Source organism: Adiantum capillus-veneris, chromosome 18 (assembly GCF_014529385.1).
Source record: "Adiantum capillus-veneris isolate H3 chromosome 18, ASM1452938v2, whole genome shotgun sequence".
Lineage (NCBI taxonomy): Eukaryota > Viridiplantae > Streptophyta > Polypodiopsida > Polypodiales > Pteridaceae > Adiantum > Adiantum capillus-veneris.
Window position 1 is genome coordinate 53,650,827 of NC_140948.1, and position 20,615 is coordinate 53,671,441.

At 44.3% G+C, this 20,615-nt stretch overlaps 1 protein-coding gene across 1 annotated transcript in view; it reads left to right on the top strand.

Moving 5' to 3' along the window:
- The first annotated feature begins 1,479 nt into the window (after positions 1–1,479).
- LOC147435669 (uncharacterized) overlaps positions 1,480–20,615 on the top strand; it is a 122,453-nt gene continuing 103,317 nt past the window's right edge. The window contains exon 1 of the mRNA XM_086488664.1: positions 1,480–1,865. Coding sequence (XP_086344790.1) covers positions 1,623–1,865 — 243 coding nt within the window. The 5' untranslated portion in view covers positions 1,480–1,622. The remainder of the gene's footprint in view (positions 1,866–20,615) is intronic.

The window sequence follows — 20,615 nt, forward strand, 5'->3', positions numbered from 1 at the left end:
ATTAAGTAGTTATCCCCATCCCGTTTATCCTCAACAACAAACATCTTGAAAACATCTGTGTTGTTGTCAGCCATGGCGAGTGATTACACATGATGTGAAAACTTCCTAGAAAGAGGAAAAACAAAGTAGGAACAACACGTGCTATATAGCACAACCCAAAGAAGACTATTGCATAGAAATTATACACAAAAGGACAAAATTGCATGCACAATATTACATGTGGTGGAAATGAGCCCAAAGCAAAATTTTGAGCACACCAAGCTCTTTGAGCGCTCCTGAAGAATTCGTCGACATGCTGACGCTCACCAAAGCTCACCCAAATTGAAGAAAGTGAGTAGGCGATACTGACGACTATGCTCGGGAGGACGCAACCTACTTTGATACCAAATGTTGGAATTAGGGTTGTAGGGAAACCCACACAGCTTGGAGAAGATGAAGAAGCTCAAGGCACACAACATAGAGTATATTGCTTAGCACAATGGAAAAATAAGTTAGCCCTAGAATGGTGGACGTAGATACAATGCACAGGGGGAAAAAACTTCTAGCGAGGGAAAAAATGGCTCGACGTCCTAAGTGTGTTCACACACATCAATACCACATTTGTGGTAACATGTTTTAGGGCCTTAGGGTGCCAAAAGGGTGAAGCAACCTTCAAAGTGCCAATGCAATTAATATAAGGTGCAGGTAGCAAATAGTACAAGACTTTAAGTCTAAAACAACATATGATTCACTGATGGGAAAGTCGAAGCTGGGTTATCTTTGTCTTTTGTGAAGAGGGAGCGTTCGGGAATTACCTTTATCCTAAACATGCACAAATCCTTTTAAGCCAATTCGTAGGCAAAAATTTTAGAAATCAAACGACAGTTTTATTTTAGCTATATTTACACTATTTTCTTGCAAAATCCAAATGCATTCTTTTCTTTTTCACTCTCCCCTCGATTGCCTGTCTTGAATTTCTAACCGGCTCAAGAGACACTTTTTTTCAAACACTCAGAGGAGGGGGGTAGAAGCTCAAAGGTTTGCAACTTCTGCTCAAGAGTGTTTCTCCAACCACTGGAATGCATTCTGGAATGAATCCACCCATTGTAGAACCCTGGCCCTTGTGAAGGTTTAGTGTGGGGCTCCCACAGCTTGACACGTGGAAACAACAGGGTGGAGGCTTTATTACCGCAAACTTGATGCTCACTGTAGGTACTCTCTCTCTACCCCAATCTCATTTCGCGAATCGCGCGCACATCCTCTCTCTATCAGTTTCCCCCCCTTCAAACCTTCCTGCAAAGTGGGGTGTTCTACTTTTTGCCCAGGTAGATCAGTTTTCCTTGCGCTCTCCCTCCCTCTCTCTCTCTCTCTCACACACACACACAGACACACACACCCTTTCTCTCTCACACGCGCTGCGCAAGACGCACATTTTTCCTTTAGCCGTGTCTATGCACACAGTCGCACACTCGATCGGCGTCTTCCAAGTTGTACATCTCCTTTGTCTCTTTCTCTCTGTAGTTCTCTACGAGCCCAACACCATATCCATGCATTCCGTGAAATGGAAGCGTTGCTCATTCTGAGCGGTAGTTCCTTCTGTTTCCTTGAAGGCTAGAACCCCACTTTCTTCTTTGTTTTGCGCAATGGCGCATGTTCTTAGATCAAGGGGAGTCCAAGCTTCCAAGCAGAAGTCAGAAAGCGTCAAGGGAAGCACTTCACTTGGGGCTCCTTTTGCAAAGGCTCTCCGGCTGGTGTATTGTGATGAGAGCGGCACATTTCGCATGGATGCTGAGGCTGTTGCTGCTCTCCAGATGGTCAAAGGTCCCCTTGGTGTGGTCTCTGTTTGCGGTAGAGCCCGGCAAGGCAAGAGCTTCATTCTTAATCAGGTATGCCATTCTGCTATGGTAGCAGCATAGATATTTTGACTCTGAGAAGAAGAAACAGGACTTGTCCATGATAAGCTTGTTATGATCAGTAGTAGCTCATGATGGTTTTCTTTCAGTCGGCAGGAATATCAATATGTTGCTTTAAACCTTTGTACTAATATGCTTGTAGTCAAACACCGCACCTGGTCAGGTTTCTTAGTAATTATACACGTGGTGGTTTAGTTCAAAGAATGAACGTCAATGTTCTTTTTGACTACCTTCTTGAGAGGGAGAGGAACATTGCAAAAATTGACCAGCTTGGAACATGTAAGATGGAGTGCTAGAGTTTGTGGAGATTTCAAGTACGAAGAAGACAAGAGTGGGATTTTTTTTTGGTTCGATGATGTATGTTGTTGCCTAATAGAGTTTGGCACGGAAGGAACACGTTTTTTTAAGGTACTTGTTTAGTGATGATTCTTATGCATTACCCATTTGTGATTTTCATGCCTTGAGATGGTCCTTTCCAATGTGTTGAGGCTGATAAATAGATTTATTTAAGGTGATAAGTTGGGGGATGCAGTCCCTCGATTTTAGGAGGTAGTTTGGCAAAGAGTTTTTTCAGCAGTGTTGGTAGGAGATAAGAGTAATTATGTTCACTTGACCTTTTTTATATATAGCACAGACAAACAATCATTTTTTCATGCCTTGTTTGCATAGGTGGGAAGTTTGAGTTTGGACAATTTTCTCTTGGTATGAGAGTTTGGAAGTCATTGGCTTCAAAAATGATGTGTTAGTAGTGAGATGACTACCTTGTAATTTTGGCCAGCTATTTCATGTAATAATTGCATACCAGAGCTTGTGTGGTAATCAAGCTTGGAAACTCACAATAAAAGTGCGAATTAGAATGTTAACCACCATATTTCCCATATGCTGCAAAGGCCTAAGGAGTCTTGTGACAAGCCTTTACCTGTAAAGATGGTGCGGAAGAGAATGCAGTTCAACGTGTGCCAAGTAAAGTCTAATACACTAAGGGAGAAAAAAGAGAATCCTACCTAGGGAGCTAGAGTGAGCCAAAAGAGGCGTTTCCATAAACCTTTTTTTGTGCCTTCTTGAACTTTACTTACTGATAGCCTCGTATTGGCATTTCTTTATTACAACACTAGGAGGATGCGAGACCTTGAGTACCTTCATGTGATGATCTAGCAACGAGAACTATCTTGAATCTCTTCAATCACTTGAAGATCATCCAAGGTGGCCACATGGTACCTTCGTCAAAGGCTTACCCCTACTCAAAACAATGCTTGTAGGCAACTATTGGAGAAGTCTCTATAATCACATGCGTATCTTGACACCACAAATTAGGCTCGACTCCTATAGGATGCTTTGCCACATAAGTGTTTTATATTTTGTATCTCATGTGAACGTATCTAGGTTATAGTGTGCATAAGTTAACTTATTAGTCTGATCGACGATTTTATGAAAATGGACATAGGAGAGTGTATGTTTGGGGAGACCTGGTAGTTACGACTTGCATTAAACTTGTACGGTCTTTTTAGGTGGATGTGTTGCTGGAGAAGGTTGGACGTGGTCTATACCCTTGTACCTATTCTCTTGGGAAGGTGATGAGTTATGTTCTATCCAATCATGTGGCCTCTTGGTGTTAGGAGTAGCTTTTAGCCAAAGGTGGACCTGGTGGTTAGGACTTGCATTGGACTTGCATGGTCTTTGCAAGTGGAGTAGCTCTTAGCCAGAGGTGGTGATGTGCTGTGGATCTTGGATTGTCATCTAGTTTGAGTTTTATACATATCCCCTTGTTTACCCCTGGATGGTGGTCTTGGATTCTTGTTCAGAATGGAGAATCATTGTGTTACCTATGCTTAAATGGTAAATTGTGCTTTATAGCTAAAGGGGGTTGGTAGCTCTTGCACAAGAAATTCTAGATACAGAAGTAGGTTTTCTAAAGGATGATACTTCTGATATTGGTGAGAGATCCAAGGAGGTGATATGTCGTAAGTGTGGGAAACAAGTGTCAAAGGTGCAACGGATTATGGTGAATCGGGTGATTATCTCGTCTGCAATTGTGAGCAAACCTTCTCTTAGGACGGGACAACCAATGGATCTTGGATCTATCGCAAGAGATGTCCTCGGAAACGTCTTCCAATCATGCACCATGCACCGCCCACCGAACGAGCACAGGTGCAAGATTTGTTACCCAACTTGCAAGCAAAGCAAGGGGAGCAATGGAGAGAGGGAGTGCTAGTGATAGAGAGAGATCGTTGGGAGAAAATGCTTGAGTGAAACATTGGAGCAAGAGAAAAACACTAAAGAGAGAATGCTACAGATGCACAAATGCCAGAGAGAGAGACCGGCTGCTTTGCTGACTAACATGGCCAAAAAAGACAAGGGGTGTAGGTTGCATATATAGGGAAATCTCAGGTATGCTCTACCTCCACATAGCACCCCATGACGTGGAATAAATAAGCCTAAATCCTAATAAATGTGGAAAAGTCTCTATAAGTGACATATTGGCCACATTTAGTAGGAAAACTGCAGAGCTCGGGGGAATTTGATTCAAGGAAACCCTAGCAACAATGGTCCTTCCTCATACCAATTGTTTGCTTGAAAAGAGTCACCGACGGTTAAATATAAATTATCCAAAAGAAAATCTAACCAGGATATGATGTCAATGTCATCTACAATCCTCGTAAATCCATAGTTACCTGGAACGGGAATGGGAGGGTCCAGAACGGGACGAGAACAGGGAGGAGAAGGGAGTGCCAGAACGGGAACAGGGCCGGAACGGTCGACTAAAGTAAGGCTTGAATTACCTCCATTAAGCTTAGTCCCAAATCAACTCCTAAACAGCCCCAAAACTCCCGTCAAACTGGGCCAAATATGTCCCCCAAACAACCTCAAATCTGTCCCCTAATGCCTACTTTTGCGCATTTCGCCGTTCTGCCTCACATTTCGCCCCTCTCTTTCTTCCTTTGTCTATGTCTACATTCTTATAAGATGTTTAAGTTCAAGGCTTCCTTTTCAACTAGCAATGGCTTACACCTAATCCTTCTCAAACTTGTATGCGAAAACTTTTGAATTAAGCGATTTGCCAAAGTTTGACTGTTTCAAAGAGAGATGTTAAGTTTACGTTACATTTTTTGCAAGTACTCTTTGAAAATTTTGTCAATGTGGTTATAGGGGCTATTTTTGGAGATTGGGTTGCCATAGCACACGACCACGATCTACGCGGACAACCATAATTGTATAGCCATTGCGAGAAACCCGGTTTTTCATGCCCGGACTAAGCATATAGAGATATGGTACCATTATGTTCGGGAGAAGACCAAGGATGGCTCTATTCAACTCCCCGTCCAAGAGCTAAGAGGCTCAAGTGGTGGCTCTAGTATGTCCTAGGAGCAGATTAGGGAGTGAGGACTGTTTTGTGGCTTTGCTCGACCATACCTAAGATAGACCTACTTTCTCGATGAGTCGCCAATGCATTCCACTCCTGTGGGCTCCACTTGTGCTGTTTTTCTTGCTAATTTCTATCTTTTTACTCATGAGTGTAAATTTATGGAGCATCTTGTCCTTGCTAACACTTGCCCAATATTTTTGCACAAGTTATGCAATGTAAGACGCTTTGTAGATGATCTGTTTGTTCCTAACATTCCTTCTTTTCAAGATTTTATGTACTTGAATTCGAGTTCTGTAGATGGAGGAATTTATCTCAATGAGTATTGTGAACTTAACTGTACTAAAAATAGTGATTGTTGTGCCTTTTTAGATCTTAAGATTTTTCAAACTCCCTTGGGATTGAGAGTAGACTGTCAGATGCAACAAAATTGAAATCGTGAAGATCTAGGTTTTACACTTCCACAAATCCTTTACGTCCCTTCCTTGCGGTAGTGATTCCTTTTAGCTTGAATGATGGTTCTTTATACCTTTCCTTGAAGCAAGGGAATGAGAGAGTGCGGTAAAGATATGTAGAGGGAGAGAGAAAGAGAGACCCGATGCGGTCCCAACCAACCCTCTCAAGGGCCCTCCACACCGTTGTTGATTTGGTATTTGCTTTAGATTGCGTAAATCGGATACGAATGTACACACAATGCAATACCTCAAGTGCAGACTGTACGATGACTGTGGCCGCAGTAACTCCTCAAGACGAGGCACCTCGGCTGATTTGATGCACCTTTGGATCCTTTTCGATGTGGGACTGCGGATGGCCGCCAAGGGGTAGATAGTTGATTTGTGCTTCCGATGTGAGAGGAATGAAGGGCTGAAAGCTGGCTCCAAAACACAGATCTGAAGCGTAAACGCAACAGATCTCTCATGTAAAGCAGGGTTGAAAACACAGATCTCGATGATGGACAGCAATGTGAGCACTCGACGCCAGCGAGGGAATGGCCGAGGGGAGGCTCGATGGGTTGGGACCGAACGACAACGTAGATGCAAACGAGGTCAGATCCAACTGGTTCCGTGAGGGAGATGGGCTGAAAAGGAACGGAAGGCTCTCCGTTCCGTCAAGTAAAAGGAACCCTTGAGCGACTCCTAATTGTGTTTTTGAAGAGTGACAGGAAACCCAAGAAAGAAGGGCTTGTCCTGCCTCCCCTTGTTTCTCTTTTCACTCATTGGGAGCGGACGGTGCACTTAGCGACCGGCCAATCGAGGTGAGGTGGGAAAAAGCAACCTTGGTGTGAGCGCAAGGCCGCCAAGGGGTGTGCCCGCGGGAAAGAGAAGAGCTCGAGTAAGAGAAGATCCTTCTCTAACACAGATTGCAAGCAAAAGAAGAACCTCAAGAACTCAAGAACCCAAGTTCCTCGTGAACTTAAGAACCCAAGACTTTAGTGTATGGTCATTACTCGAAGCGGAATGGATACTTCTCATGGAGGTGATGAGCATGGAAGTAGCGACGAAGAATTTTCCACACCAGGAGGTTTTTTTGACCCTCCCCCTTCCCCATCTACGCCAAGGATTGCACCAAATCGTATGGAGGCTTTGGTCAAGACGATGATAGACATGATGTTACAACAAGAAGTGGAACGCGCTGCCTTAGAGCACGAGCGCGAAGAAAGAAAAGCAGAAAGAAAGGCTATCTTGGATTGCGAGCGCGAAGAAAGAAAAGCAGAAAGAAAGGCCGGTTTGGAGCGTGAGCGCGCTTGGCAGCCGAAAAGCAAAGGGCAGTCTTGAAGCATGAGCGTGAGCATGAGTAAGCGTGCTTGGTGGTCGAAGAAAGAACGACAACTATTGAGCTAGAGTGTGAGCAAGCACGCGAAGCCCAACGAGTAGCGGCCGAAGACAGACGAGCGGCCTTGGAGTTAGAGCGTGAGGCTTAGAGAGACCAACGCATGCAAGAGTTGGTGGTCATACAAGTACTCACCTCAAAACCCGAGCTGGCCAAAGATGTTGGTGGTTCATCAAGTGGCGCAAGCCGAGATTCGGACTCCAACAACCCCATCATCGAGAAGTTGACATTCAGTAAGTATGACGGTAAGATGGATGCTAGTGTTATTGATTCTTGGTTGCATCAATTTAATGCTTATTTTGCAACAACTAAGAAGACAGGGAATAGCAAGGTTTTAACGACAGCGATGTACCTTGTCGGTGATGCCATTAATTGGTACCACGCATGGCAAGAGGCACAGTTGTCCGTGCACCTAGAGGAAGCCGACGGAGACGTGTCCCTTTCCTTCAATTGGGCCGACTTCCAAGACGAGCTCAAGGCGCGGTTTATGCCTCTTCAGTACCTAGCGCGGTTGAAAGAAGATTGGCAATCTCAAGCAGAATGGTATGCCAGTCATGTCTTTTTCTAATCGTGTTTTGCAGCTCGGCACCCAATTACACAAATCTGATGATGAGCGCAAAGAGGCTTTACTTTTTGGGTTGGACGAATATATCAAGTTTGATGTAGAAGTCTTCGACCACGCGTATCTCAACAAGGCAGTAGCAATTGCTCTCTCCTAAGAGATGAAGCACAACAAGGGAAAGCCTAAGGAGAACAAGTCGTCTCAAAGTACTTCTCAAACTTCTCAGAACCCTCAGAATGGTAAGAACAGTAAGAATGGTAAGAACGGTAACTCTTCTAGCCAATCTTCCTCTAATTCTTCAAAAAAGAACTCTTAATAATGAATCTAAGGGTAAAGCTAAAACACCTGCTAAACCTAAGCTAAACCCTGATGAAAAAGCCGCAAAAGGAATTATAGGAGGATACATAACGGTAGAAGAACAAGTCATTTATGCTAAGGAAGGTCGTTGTTATCAATGTCACGCCAAGGTTCACATTAAAGCTGCTTGTCCTAAGACAGTCCCACCTAAAGAACCTAAGGCACCCGCAGCAACCACAAACACTTTAATGAACCAAGTTGAATCTTCTCATGTCTTTGACACACACATTGATGAGTCTCTCACGAAGTGCTATGGTCATGTGAAGGGTCAACGTTTTGTCATATTGTTTGATCCAAGTTGTATGCATGATGTGATTAGTGCCTCCCTTGTAGAGAGAGCCCGCTAGAGGTTAGTCAGACATCTCCTCTCGAGGTGTCTGGCTTCGCTCCCGGTACGGACTCTCTCATCATGCAAGAGTGCCTTGATGTGTTGTTTACAATTCAACAAGCTGCTTTCCGTAGGAAATTTGTCGTGTCTCCTCTCAGAGGATGTGATATGCTTTTGGGCATTAGATGGTTTCGTGAGCATAGCCCTCTCATTGATTGGGAGGACAACACTCACATTTAAATGCCAAGAGTGACTCTCCCATGATTATTCGTGTTGAGGAGGGTCGGCACTCTTTGCCTCTCATTTCTCATGTGCAGGTAAAGCCTGAATTATGACGAGGGGCACAAACGGCATTCATCTATGTCTCTCCAGTTACCCAGAGCATTCAGGCTCCAGACAGGTATTCAACTTTGTTTACCAAGTTTAAGCATCTCTTTTTGCAGGATGATCTTCCAACCCGTCTCCTATCCGAGCGATCGGAGGACCATCGCATCGAGCTTACGGAGGGGACACAACGTGTTAGTAAGGCTCCCTACAGGAAGAAAAGTTAGAGCGGCAACTCACGGAGTTGGTGGCTAGAGGATTCATACGTCCTAGTGTAAGTTCTTTTGTTGCTCCTATTTTGTTTGCCCGCAAGAAGGATGGTTCGTCTCGTTTGTGTGTTGATTAGAGGGCATTGAACAAGATGACCATCAAGAACAAGTTTCCGATGCCTCGCATTGAGTATATCCTTGATAGGCTCAATGGGACAAAGGTTTTCAGTAAGGTCGATCTCAAAAGTGGATACCATCAGGTAAGGGTATTTTCAAAGGCGACATTTTCAAGACCGCTTTTCGCACAGAGCGAGGGCAATGGGAGTATGTGGTTATGCCTTTTGGATTGACAGGTGTCGTGGGTACATTCAACCGTTTCATGGTAGGCCGTTTTGGCGATATGGTTGGTGTATGTGTGTTCATCTTTCTTGATGATATTCTCATTTTTTCTGCATCGTGGGAACAACATGAAAAGGATGTAGAAAAAGTACTAACCCGTTTGGATGAGTGTCAGCTGTACATTGTAGCTAAGAAGTTTGAGTTTTTTCTCATTGAAGTTACTTATCAGGGATATATCATTTTTGCAGAAGGCGTCAAGTTAGACCCTGCGAAGGTGGAACAGGTACGTAATTGGGATTTGCCCAAAACTGCATATGATGTGCGTTCTTTTCTTGGTTTATGTCAAGCATATAGTTCGCACATAGAGAATTTTGCACGCATTGCCGCACCTATGATATATGTTTTCAAAGGGGTAAAGACTCGCCGACAGTGCGTGGATTTGCCCAAGGCAGCCATTGAGGCTTTCGCAGTTCTCAAGGTTGCGGTGACAGAAGCGTCGTGTCTTATCTCTATCTCTTAGGATGACCCCTTTGAGGTATGGAGGCATGCGAGCAATGTCGCTATAGGCGTTGTGCTTCAGCAGCATGGTCGTTCCTGTAAGGTGCAGCAGAATGAATGGCGTATTTTCTCAAGATTAGTTATCTTTATTGCTAAAGGTTCCTTTTAATTCTTAGGGAAGGAGAGAGCCTTCCGTCTTTATGGAGAGTGCTATGATCACGAACAAAGGGAGTGGATATTGTGCGTGCAAGTGAATGAGACTGAGAGAAGGAGAGAGAAGAGATATGACACCCGAGAGTTTGTAAAACCTTCCTTCGAAGGCCCCACTCTCGTCGGCAAGAGTGGTCTACTTTGATTGCACAAAGGTGTACAATGCGTATGCAATGGACTGATGCAACTTGGACTATGGTTGAGCGGGAAGCTCCTGCTGCGTCTTCTGCCAGAAAGTGCTAACTTGGGTTTGCTTATATATTAACTTACCCAATTTGCCCTACTGACTACCCAACAAAAGTCACTTAATAAATAAGTGAAAAATGTCAAAAATAGGGAAAATGGGATAAAGTCACTTGAAAAATCCCCAAACCGACTCTGATGGAATCTGATGGAAATGCTTAGGAAAAACGCTAGCTGATGATGTAGCATTTTTGCAAGGAAAACGCTGGGGCTATCTAGTGCTGAGGGGGGGTACTGCTGAGAAGTTGCTTGTTGAGTGGGAAGCTCCTGCTGCGTCTTCTGCCAGAAAGTGCTAACTTGGGTTTGCTTATATATTAACTTACCCAATTTGCCATATTGACTACCCAACAAAAGTCACTTAATAAATAAGTGAAAAATGTCAAAAATAAGAAAAATGGGATAAAGTCACTTGAAAAATTTCCAAATTGACTCTGATGGAATCTGATGGAAATGCTTATGCTTATGCGGTGTGCAACCGGAGGATATGCATCTATGCTAAGTGACTGGGCATGCACGGTCTACGAATAGACTCACAAAAGTGCCAGGTCATTGCTAATCTAGACTTGACTGGACTGACTGAACCCTGTTATACTGTAGCTTGTCCACGGACACATAGGTTTGGGATGTGTCACTTGACATCCCCTCCTTTTCAAAGTGAGGTACTGGTACCGAACTGTATGGCGTCGAGGGAGATCGTCAACAGCATTTGGAATCCTGGAAGGAACTCTTCGTCGGCCCACTCTGATGTGTGGGTCGTGCGGTACTTGAACTTCATAAAGGTCTGCAACGCTTGCTTCTTTGGGCCGCGCAAAAAGCGACACAAAGTTTTTTGAATCTCCTTTCTTGCTTCAACTTCGTCTAGAGTTCTGCTTCTTTCGTCTTCAAGAATCTCCATGGCTGAAAATTCCTGAAACCATCGCCAACACAAAACCATGAACATACCCATTCCATGTAAAGTGAAGGAAAAAAATATTGTCTTCTCTAAAGACTGTGTATGCAATGTAGATGAACATAGAGACGGAGTGACAACCGGTTCATCAAACACATGCAAACAATGAGATCAAATCTTTTCTGTTTGATCGAAATTAATCAATTGTGGCAAATCACAATGGAAATGCCCATGTTGGGTGCTCATACTATCATGTGCTCTTTCGGAAACTGTGTCATGCCAAGGAAGAGACATGGAATGTGAAATCCTGACATACAAACTTCTCAGCTTTTCATGAACAATCCGCATACATTCGTGCTCATCCATGAGAGAAACGTGCTCAACATACAATATGTCATGCCTAGTAAAAGGGATCACATAACGATGCTGACTAAAATACAGGAAACCGTCACGAATGAAACACTCGAACAATGCGTGGGTATCAATCATGCGAACACATAATACTTCCTGTGAAGGTTCTTTGGACCAAGGCTCGAGAGCCAAGATCGATTCGTCCTGAATGATCGAATCGTCCTGTGGGGGTTCTTCGGACCTCGACTCGAAAACCAAGATTAGATCTTCGTGACTGCTCGAATCTACAACGAGGTTAGCTTCGCTAGAAAAAGCATCCACTAACACATCATCCTTGTGAACAAGCACTTCGTGATCATGCAATCTTCATGCTTGTCTTTTGCATCCAAATCATCATGCAAATCATTATCCTTCAAATCATCATGCTTCTCATAATCATGCAAATCCTGTGTGTCATGCTGTGGAGAAAAAGAGATTGAGAGAGTCTCCTTATCTCGAATCCTTTCAATCTTGTCCTGCATATTAGCAATGAGAGATGGAGAAGGAGCAATGTCCACTCCATGAAAGACAGTAGGAGAATCACTTTTGGCATTGAGAGTTAAAGTGTTAGCCTCAAAATCAATGAGAGCGTTAGTCTCAGAAACCATCGAATGCCCAAAATCATATCACATCCTGAGAGAGGAGAAACAACAAATCTTCTAGTGAAGGTAGTCTGTTAAATTGCAAACAACATATCAAGGCATTCCTCTGTGATGAGAGCGTCCATATCGGGACGAAAGCCAGAGACCTCGATAGGAGATCTCGGACTAACCTCGAGGCAGGCTCTCTCAACAAGAGAGGAACTGATCACATCATGCATACTACCTGGGTCAAACAATATGACAAAACGGTGCCTTGACGTACGACCATAACATTTAATGAGAGAATCATCAATGGGAGGGTCTTGAGAAACTTTGGGCACAATCGTGTTATCATTCATTGCATTGACAGATGTAGTGGGTGCTGTGGGTTCTTTAGATTCATTCGATTCAAGCTTAGGACATGTTCTTTTTATGTGACCCTTAATGTGACAATGAAAACAACGTCCTTCCTTAGAATATGCGCTTTGTTCTTCCGACGTGATGTAACCTCCTACAATTCCTTGTGCTACCTTTTCATCTGGAGTAAGCTTAGGTTTAGCAGTTGTGTTAGCCTTGCCCTTAGATTCATTGGAAGAATTCTTTGATGAGATACTATTGGTAGATTGGTGAGAAGAGTTATCATTCTTACCATTCTTACCGTTCTGAGAAGTCTGCGAGGTACTTGTGGAAGTGTTGTTCACCTTAGGCTTTTCCTTGTTGTGCTTCATCTCTTGTGCGAGAGCAATCGCTACCGCCTTGTTGAGATCGATTGGATCGAGTACCTCGACATCGTACTTGATATACTCGTCCAATCCACAAAGGAATGCCTCTTTGCGTTCCTCATCCGACATGCGTAATTGGGTACCTAGCTGCAAAACACGATTAGAAAAGGACATAACTGGCATACCATTTTGCTTGAGAGCGCGCCAATCGTCCTTCAATCGTGCAAGGTACTGAGGTGGCATAAACCGCACCTTGAGCTTGTCTTGGAAATCAATCCAACTAAAAGAGAGGGGCGTGAAATCATCGGTTGCCTCTAGGTGCGCGGCTAGCCTTGCCTCTTGCCATGCGTGGTACCAATTGATGGCATCACCGGCAAGGTACATAGCTGCCTTCAAAACTTTGCTATTGCCTGTTTTCTTAGTTGTCGCAAAATAAGCATTAAATTGATGCAACCAAGAATGAATAACCGTAGCATCCATCTTACCGTCATACTTATTGAAAGTCAACTTTTCAGTGACTGGGTTGTTGGAATCCGCATCGTGGCTTGCGCCACTTGATGAACTCCCACGATCTTTGGGTGGTTCGGTTTTCGAGGCTAGGCTTTGGCAAGCAATTCTTGAGTGCGTAGCTCTCGTCGAGCTTCACGCTCCGCTTCCAAGGCCGCGGCTCGTGCTACCGCGTCCTCCTTCCTTAGTTCTTTTCTTTCTTTTCTTGCGTCGCGCTCGCGTGCTAAAGCAAGGCGCTTGTCGTCTTGTTGTGCGGCATGTCTTGCATTGCTGTCGTCGCGCTCGCGGTCCTTGGCTGCTTGGTCTGCGGCCATTCTTGTAATTCTGTCGTCGCGCACACGGTCTCTTTCGTCGCGCTCACGGTCCTGAGCAAGGCGATTTGCTTCTTGTCTATCCATCATGGCCATCATCTGCTTGACCATTGCCTCCATAGGGTTTGATGCACTTGGTGGCATAGATGGCGAAGGGGGAGGGTTGAAGAAATCATCTCTGGGTGGGGACGAGTCTTCTTCGCCTCTCTCATGCTCATCACCTGTATGCGAAGTATCCATTCCGCTTTGGGTGACGAACATGCACTATGATCTTGGGTTCTTAAGCTCGCGAGGAACTTGGGTTCTTGAGGGTCTTGAGGTTCTTGATTCTTGAGGGTCTTGAGGTTTTCTTTCGCTTGCAAATCGCGTTGGAGAAGGATCTTCTCTTCACCCGAGTTCTACCCTTTTCTGCGGGCGCACCCCTTGGCGGCCTTGCGCTCACACTAAGGTTGCTTTTTCCCACCTCACGTCGATTGGCCGGCCGCTAAGTGCACGGTCCGCTCTCAATGAGTGAAAAGAGACACAAGGGGAGGCTAGACAAGCCTTTCTTTTTTGGGATTCCTGTCACTCTTCAACAAAACACGATTAGGAATCGACACGCCCAAGTAAACTCGGGTTTGTGCGATCGCAACAAGCAAAAAAAAATTCTTGTGGTTCTTGTGGTTCTTTCCTTGAGTAATGCAGAACACTTCCAAAGCTCTGATACCAATGTAAGGTGCAGCGGAATGAATGTTGTATTTTCTCAAGATTAGTGATCTTTATTGCTCAAGGTTCCTTTTAATTCTTAGGGAAGGAGAGAGCCTTCCGTCTTTATGGAGAGTGCTATGATCACGAACTGACTCTGATGGAATCTGATGGAAATGCTTGTTCTTATGCGGTGTGCAATCGGAGGATATGCATCTATGCTAAGTGATTGGGCATGCACGGTCTACGAATAGACTCACAAAAGTGCCAGATCACTGCTAATCTAGACTTGGCTGGACTGATTGAACCCTGTTATGCTGTAGCTTGTCCACGGACACATAGGTTTGGGATGTGTCACGTGACAGTTCCGTAGCTTTCCTTAGTCGAAATTTCAATAGTGCAGAAAAGAACTATTCAGTTTATGATAAAGAACTTTTGTCTGTCATTCACTCTCTTAAGCATTGGAAGCATTTTCTGTATGGTAGAGAGTTCACAGTTCGCACGGATCACCAAGCCCTCAAGTGGCTCTAGTCTATGCCTAGTGCACATTGGAGTGATCGCCAAGCACGATGGCCACAATTTTTTGAGCAATGTGGAGGTTTGATTGAGTATGTGCCTGGAAAAGCTAACCCTGTTGTAGATGCATTAAGTCGCAAAGGATAGATCCTGGCTCTTGATTCAAGATCCACAGTTTCTCTTCAGGGTGTGTCTTTCGATAGCATGAAGAACTAGTATGTTGATTCCGAGTTTGGTAAGCAATGGTTGTAGGCTCTTGCTTCCCAAGGGCCAAGCAACTATCTCATTCGTGATGGTTTGTTATATTTTCGTCAACGTCTATGTGTGTTGTCCTCTCTCAAGACAACCATATTACATGATGCACATGACTCTCTCACGGGTGGGCACACGAGAATGAACACCACTCTGGAAAAAATAGAAAGATTCTTTTATTGGCCTAAAATGCAAAAAGATGTGTTTCGTTATGTCACAAAGTGTACTATTTGTCAAAAGGTAAAGGCTCCTCGGGATAAGCAGCAAGGCCTCTTGCTTCCGTTGCCTATTCTCGATGGACCTTTTTAAGATATTTCCATGGATTTTGTGACTAACCTTCCACCTAGTTTGCATTCAAGGAATACTCAATGTTTGACAATTGTTGATCGTTTCAGCAAGTTTTGCATGTTGATTCCTTGTAAGGCCACAGTCACCATACAAGATGTAACACGGTTGTTCATCAAGCATTGGTACCCCCTCTGTGGTTTGCCAAAATTGATTGTTTCAGATAGGGATGTTAAGTTCACGTCCAATTTTTGGTGCGCACTCTATGAAAATTTTGGCACTAAGTTGAATTTTTCATCTGCTTTTCATCCACAGTCAGATGGTCAGACAGAGATTTACAATCAGTTGGCTTTTGATGTTTTAAAGTCATATTTGCACGATCAGCAGTCTCATTGGAAGCTCTATCTCCCATTGATTCAAGCTATTTTAAATGACTCTTTTTCCTTTGCCATTGGTCGAACCCCGTATGAGACAGCTTTTGGTCGTCCGTTCCAGTCACTTTTGACTAGCTCGATCAGTCAAATGCTTGATGTCAATGCTAAAAGTCAGTCGTTGGATGAGATTTTTGAGAGTGAAGCTTCAGCTAAGCAAGGCTCTCTTACTCACGGTAGGCTAATAAGCATTGTCAGGATGTTTCGATCAAGGAAGGGGATTGGGTGTATTTTAGAATCATGAAGCAACGTCTTAAGCAAGTTAGAAAGAAGTGTCCAAAGTTGTCTTTTTGAATGTATGGTTCATTTCTTGTCATTAGAAAGATAAACGAGGTTTCAATGAAATTGCAATTGCCTAACTCATGGTCAATGCACAACGTTTTTCCATGTTTCTTGGTTGAAAGTGTTTCAGGAAACACCTCCAAAGAACATTTAAGAAGAAGAAGAACCGATGAAGAACCGAAGATCATCGATGAAGCTGAAGTCATGGAGCCGGAGCAAGTGTTGCATCGGTTTTGCCATGGTTCAAAGCAGCAAGTGAGACAATACTTTTTGAAGTTCAAGGATCGAGGAATCCATGAAGCAGTGTTTGTTGATGAAGAGTTTTTTAAAGATTATCCCGAAATCTTGGCAGTCTACAAGGAAGCCATGTAGATCGGTACCAACGTCACCATGAAACGCGTTTCGGCAAGTCAGGACAGATGAAACGTTTTAGGCCTTGAAACGTTTCGCTCACCAAGTGAAACACAAGCCGTTTCACTAACAAGAAGTTACCATAGTTTTAGTTTCAAAGTCGCTAAACGCACGTTTCGGTCTCACAATTCATTGTGCTCTCATTTTGGACTGAAACGTTTCGTGGTGAAACGCCGCATTTCAGGGTGAAACGTTTCGGCCTTGAAACGTTTCGCGGTTACGCTGATCGGTACCATTACCTCACTTTAAAAAGGAGGGGATGTCACATGCACATCTAACCCTATGTGCATGAGGACAAGCTACTTCATGACAAGGGTTCAGTCAACCTAGCTTAGAAAGTGTTCTGGTACTTTTGTGAGTCTGTTCGTAGACCGTGCATGTCCAGACACTTAGAGTAGATGTACATTCTCTTGTTGCACACAGCATGATCCTCAGCGTTACCATCAGATTCCATCAGGAGCATTTTACAGTGCACAGAACCTATTTTCCTTATTTTAGCCATTTTCACTTATTTTTAATAAGTGGCTTTGTTGGGAAACTGGGTAGGGCAATTCTGGTAAGTCACCGTATAAGAAACCTAGTGCTCGCACGCTCTGGCAGAAGAGGCAGCAGACCACATCGGAAGTGCACCTTCTCAGCAAAACCAGCAAGAAGACATAGCGTTTTCAGCCACCAAAGACCGGCCAACGTTTTTCATCAATTGCAAGACAAGCCTAGCGTTTTCAGCAGTTGCAGATTAGCTTGGCGACAGCAGATTCCATACCGTTTTTGCAGCAGATGAGCAAATCAGCCTATCGTTTTTGGATCAGTAGGACAGCCTAGCGTTTTGTAGATACCCAGCGACAAGTCTCTTTTCTGCATCAACGTTTTCAGTTTTCTGCATATAGTCTCCGTACCGCAGCCCTCGAACCTCGCAGATCTCAGTTAGATCAGTTAGCGTTTGCAGATTCAGCCCGCTATTCACAGATTTCAGCATTTGCGTTTTCAGCGTGTCGTCGTCACATCGTTATCGTCACCGACATAGAGTCAGAATTCGGCAGATACAAGAATTGCAGATTTCAGGCCTTAGCGTTTTCAGTTTTTAGCTCGTCTCGTCTCGTCGTCGTCCTCATCGTCGTCGACATCATCGGCAAGTCCATGCATTGTAGAGATTTGTGCAATCAATAGTAGACTGCTCTCGCCATAGAGAGTGGGGCTTTCAGAGGAGGGTTTGACAACATTCTGGTGTGGTAATCTTCTCTCTCTATCTCTCAATCTCAGCACCTTCATTCACAGTGTTTACCACTTTGTTTGTGATCATTTGCACTCTCTCACTAAAGGAACGGAAGGCTCTCCCTTCCATAAGTAAAAGGAACCCTTGAGCATAGTTCGGAGCACTTATCTTATTCACTTCCGCGGCACCTTACATTAGTACCCATTAGTATCCAAAGTACCCCTTAGTACCCATCGATACGCGCAGTTCTCAGTATCCCACAGTACCTGAGTACTCGCAGTACCCTTCAATATCTCAGTAGTACCCAACATCAATAGCATCAATATCCATTAGCATCAGCATCTCATCATTTAGTCATTGTATCAGCATTGTGCAAGAATAAAGAAAGTACTTGCTTTGGCAACAGAGCAAGGGGGCCTTGAGGGGTTGGGACCTGACATTTGGTGTCGTCTCTTCTCTCTCTCTCTCTCTCTCTCTTTCATTTAGTTCAGTTCAGTTCTTTCAAGTGAAGTAAAGTGTCCCTTGTGTTTGTGTGGAGTATTAATCCGATCTAAATCCATAAAATCTTCCGCTGCACCTGACATTGGTATCAAAGCTCTGTGCGTGCTTCGGCTTTGCAAACTCAAGGGAAGAACCACCAAGAACCCAAGTAGAACCAAAGAACCCAAGCAGAACCAAAGAATCCCACGAACCACCAAGAACCCAAGAAGAACCAAGAACCCAAGAACATCTCTCAGTTTTTTTTCCCTTAAAGAAGCTTCACGTCCCTACTTTGGACTTATTAGCCTCTTAGCACCCTCAATATCAAGCATCCGGTACCAACTCCCATCTTCATTGCCATGTTTTTGAAGGAAGATCGACATTGGATACACGAAAACCTAGACCTTGAGTACCAATATCTACTTGCCTCTTAACCCTCTTCAACATTCGCATTTGCATGTAGCGTGCACTTCCGTCGACAAGAAACCCTTGGAAATACCTCCGAGAGTCCTTACCTTTCAACTTCATCCGCAATGTTTTCACGATAGGACTATTCGAGTGGTAGGACTAGAAGGACGTGTATGTCCAGACCAGTCATAGTTGTATACCCTCTCTTGCACAGTATAGCATTTCAACACATAGGCATTACCGCGTGTGAACCACCTCTTATTCTGGCATTTAAGTTATTAAAATGACCCTTCATATTCCTTGGTCATGGGGTCTCACTGATGCCTGCTCGACCCAGCCTTATGCACCTATATAGACAGCCTTTTGGGCGCTTGGAGAAGGCAGAAGACATCAGGGGCCAGGAGTACCAGGCAGCACTTGCAACACCACCCAGCCCTTGGCGTTCTCTCACAAGCATTTTCAGCCGAGAAAGACCAGCGTTTTCAGCCCAGAAGAACCAGCGTTTCAGCCAGAACAGCCAGCAAATTTCAACTGTCGTCGTCCTCGGCGATAGCATTTAGCCCTAGCCTTGTCATGGTTGCAGATTCTAGCCATCGACATCGCTAGGGTTTTCAACATTCACCCATAGCCTCTTTGTAGTTGTCATCGTCGACACAATATTTCAACGTCTAGTACCCCTCGTGTCTTGGCTTGGCTCCTGCCTACCTCAGCATAGGGATCTTCAATACCCATCATTACCTGCAGTACCCCTCAGTACCCGTTAGTATCCGCAGTACCCCTCAGTACCCATCAATACCCGCAATACCTCTCAGTACCCCACAGTACCTTAGTATCTTCAGTACCTGCAGTACCCTTCAGTATCTCAGTAGTACCCTTCAGTATCTTAGTAGTACCCAGCATCAGTAGCATCAGTACCCATTAGCTTCAAATCCCATTAGCATCAACATCTCAACATTTAATCATTATATCAGTGTTGTGCAAGAATAAAGAAAGTACTTGCTTTGGCAACAAAGCAAGGGGGCCTTGAGGGCATAGTAACAGGGGATGCCCTTTTTCGGGCTTCCCGTCCCCACTTTTCCGTGCCGCCCCCTTTTTTACATTAAAAATCCATTTGAGTGCCGTCCCGCGTTCTCCGTTTCCCGTTCCCCGTATGCGTCCCTTGTGACTGCTTGAGGGGTTGGAACTTGGGACCTGACATTCAGTGTCGTTTTATCTCTCTCTCTCTCTCTCTCGTATCTCTCTCTTTCATTTAGTTCAGTTCAGTTAGTTCTTTCAAGTGAAGTAAAGTGTCCCTCGTGTTTGTGCGGAGTACTAGATCGGAGCTAAATCCATAAAATTTTCCGTTGCACCTGACATTGGTATCAAAGCTTTGTGCATGCTTCGGCTTTGCAAACTCAAGGGAAGAGCCACCAAGAATAGCCCCAAAAGCAATCAGTTCAAAAGCACTTTCACCCAAAAGCTTTTGGTCCGTACATCCTGCCACGTGGCACCTGCAGCGCAAATCGCGAAAATTCCTTACGGCCTTGCCATGTCAGCATCCGTACGATCTGCCACGTCAGCATGTCAACGCATTTTATGGAAATCCTTTTCAAGATTCAAGCTTCCGTCTTTTAGGGTTTCGGACCCCATTGTCGATGCTTCATAAGTTCTTCAAGTCAGTCCGTGCAGTTTCTCTTGTCCACTTGGTTATTTCTTTGTGAGATGGTCATGCCACGTCATCACTTTGTGACATACCTCCCTCTTGAAAGAATTGTAATGGCCCTCGATTATGCTTGCAAAATCAGACATAAGCCTTAAACCAGTTCAATAGACACGGACTCTTATGTACCGACGCACTAGACGACACAAATCCAGCACTTGCACAAAGAGAACAATCACTGAACATAAAATCACATTCATACAAATCACATAGAATCCAGGATCATGATTCCTGGCAACGTGTTTAGCAATCACATCTAGATCCACACCGGACCTCATTGATGTCGGATTAACTAATTCTTATTGCGATCATGGCCATAGAATCTCAAGATCGAAATGATGTAATGCTGTAGTCATTTCGTCTTTCAAACTTGCACTCAACACAATCACATGAGTGAGCAT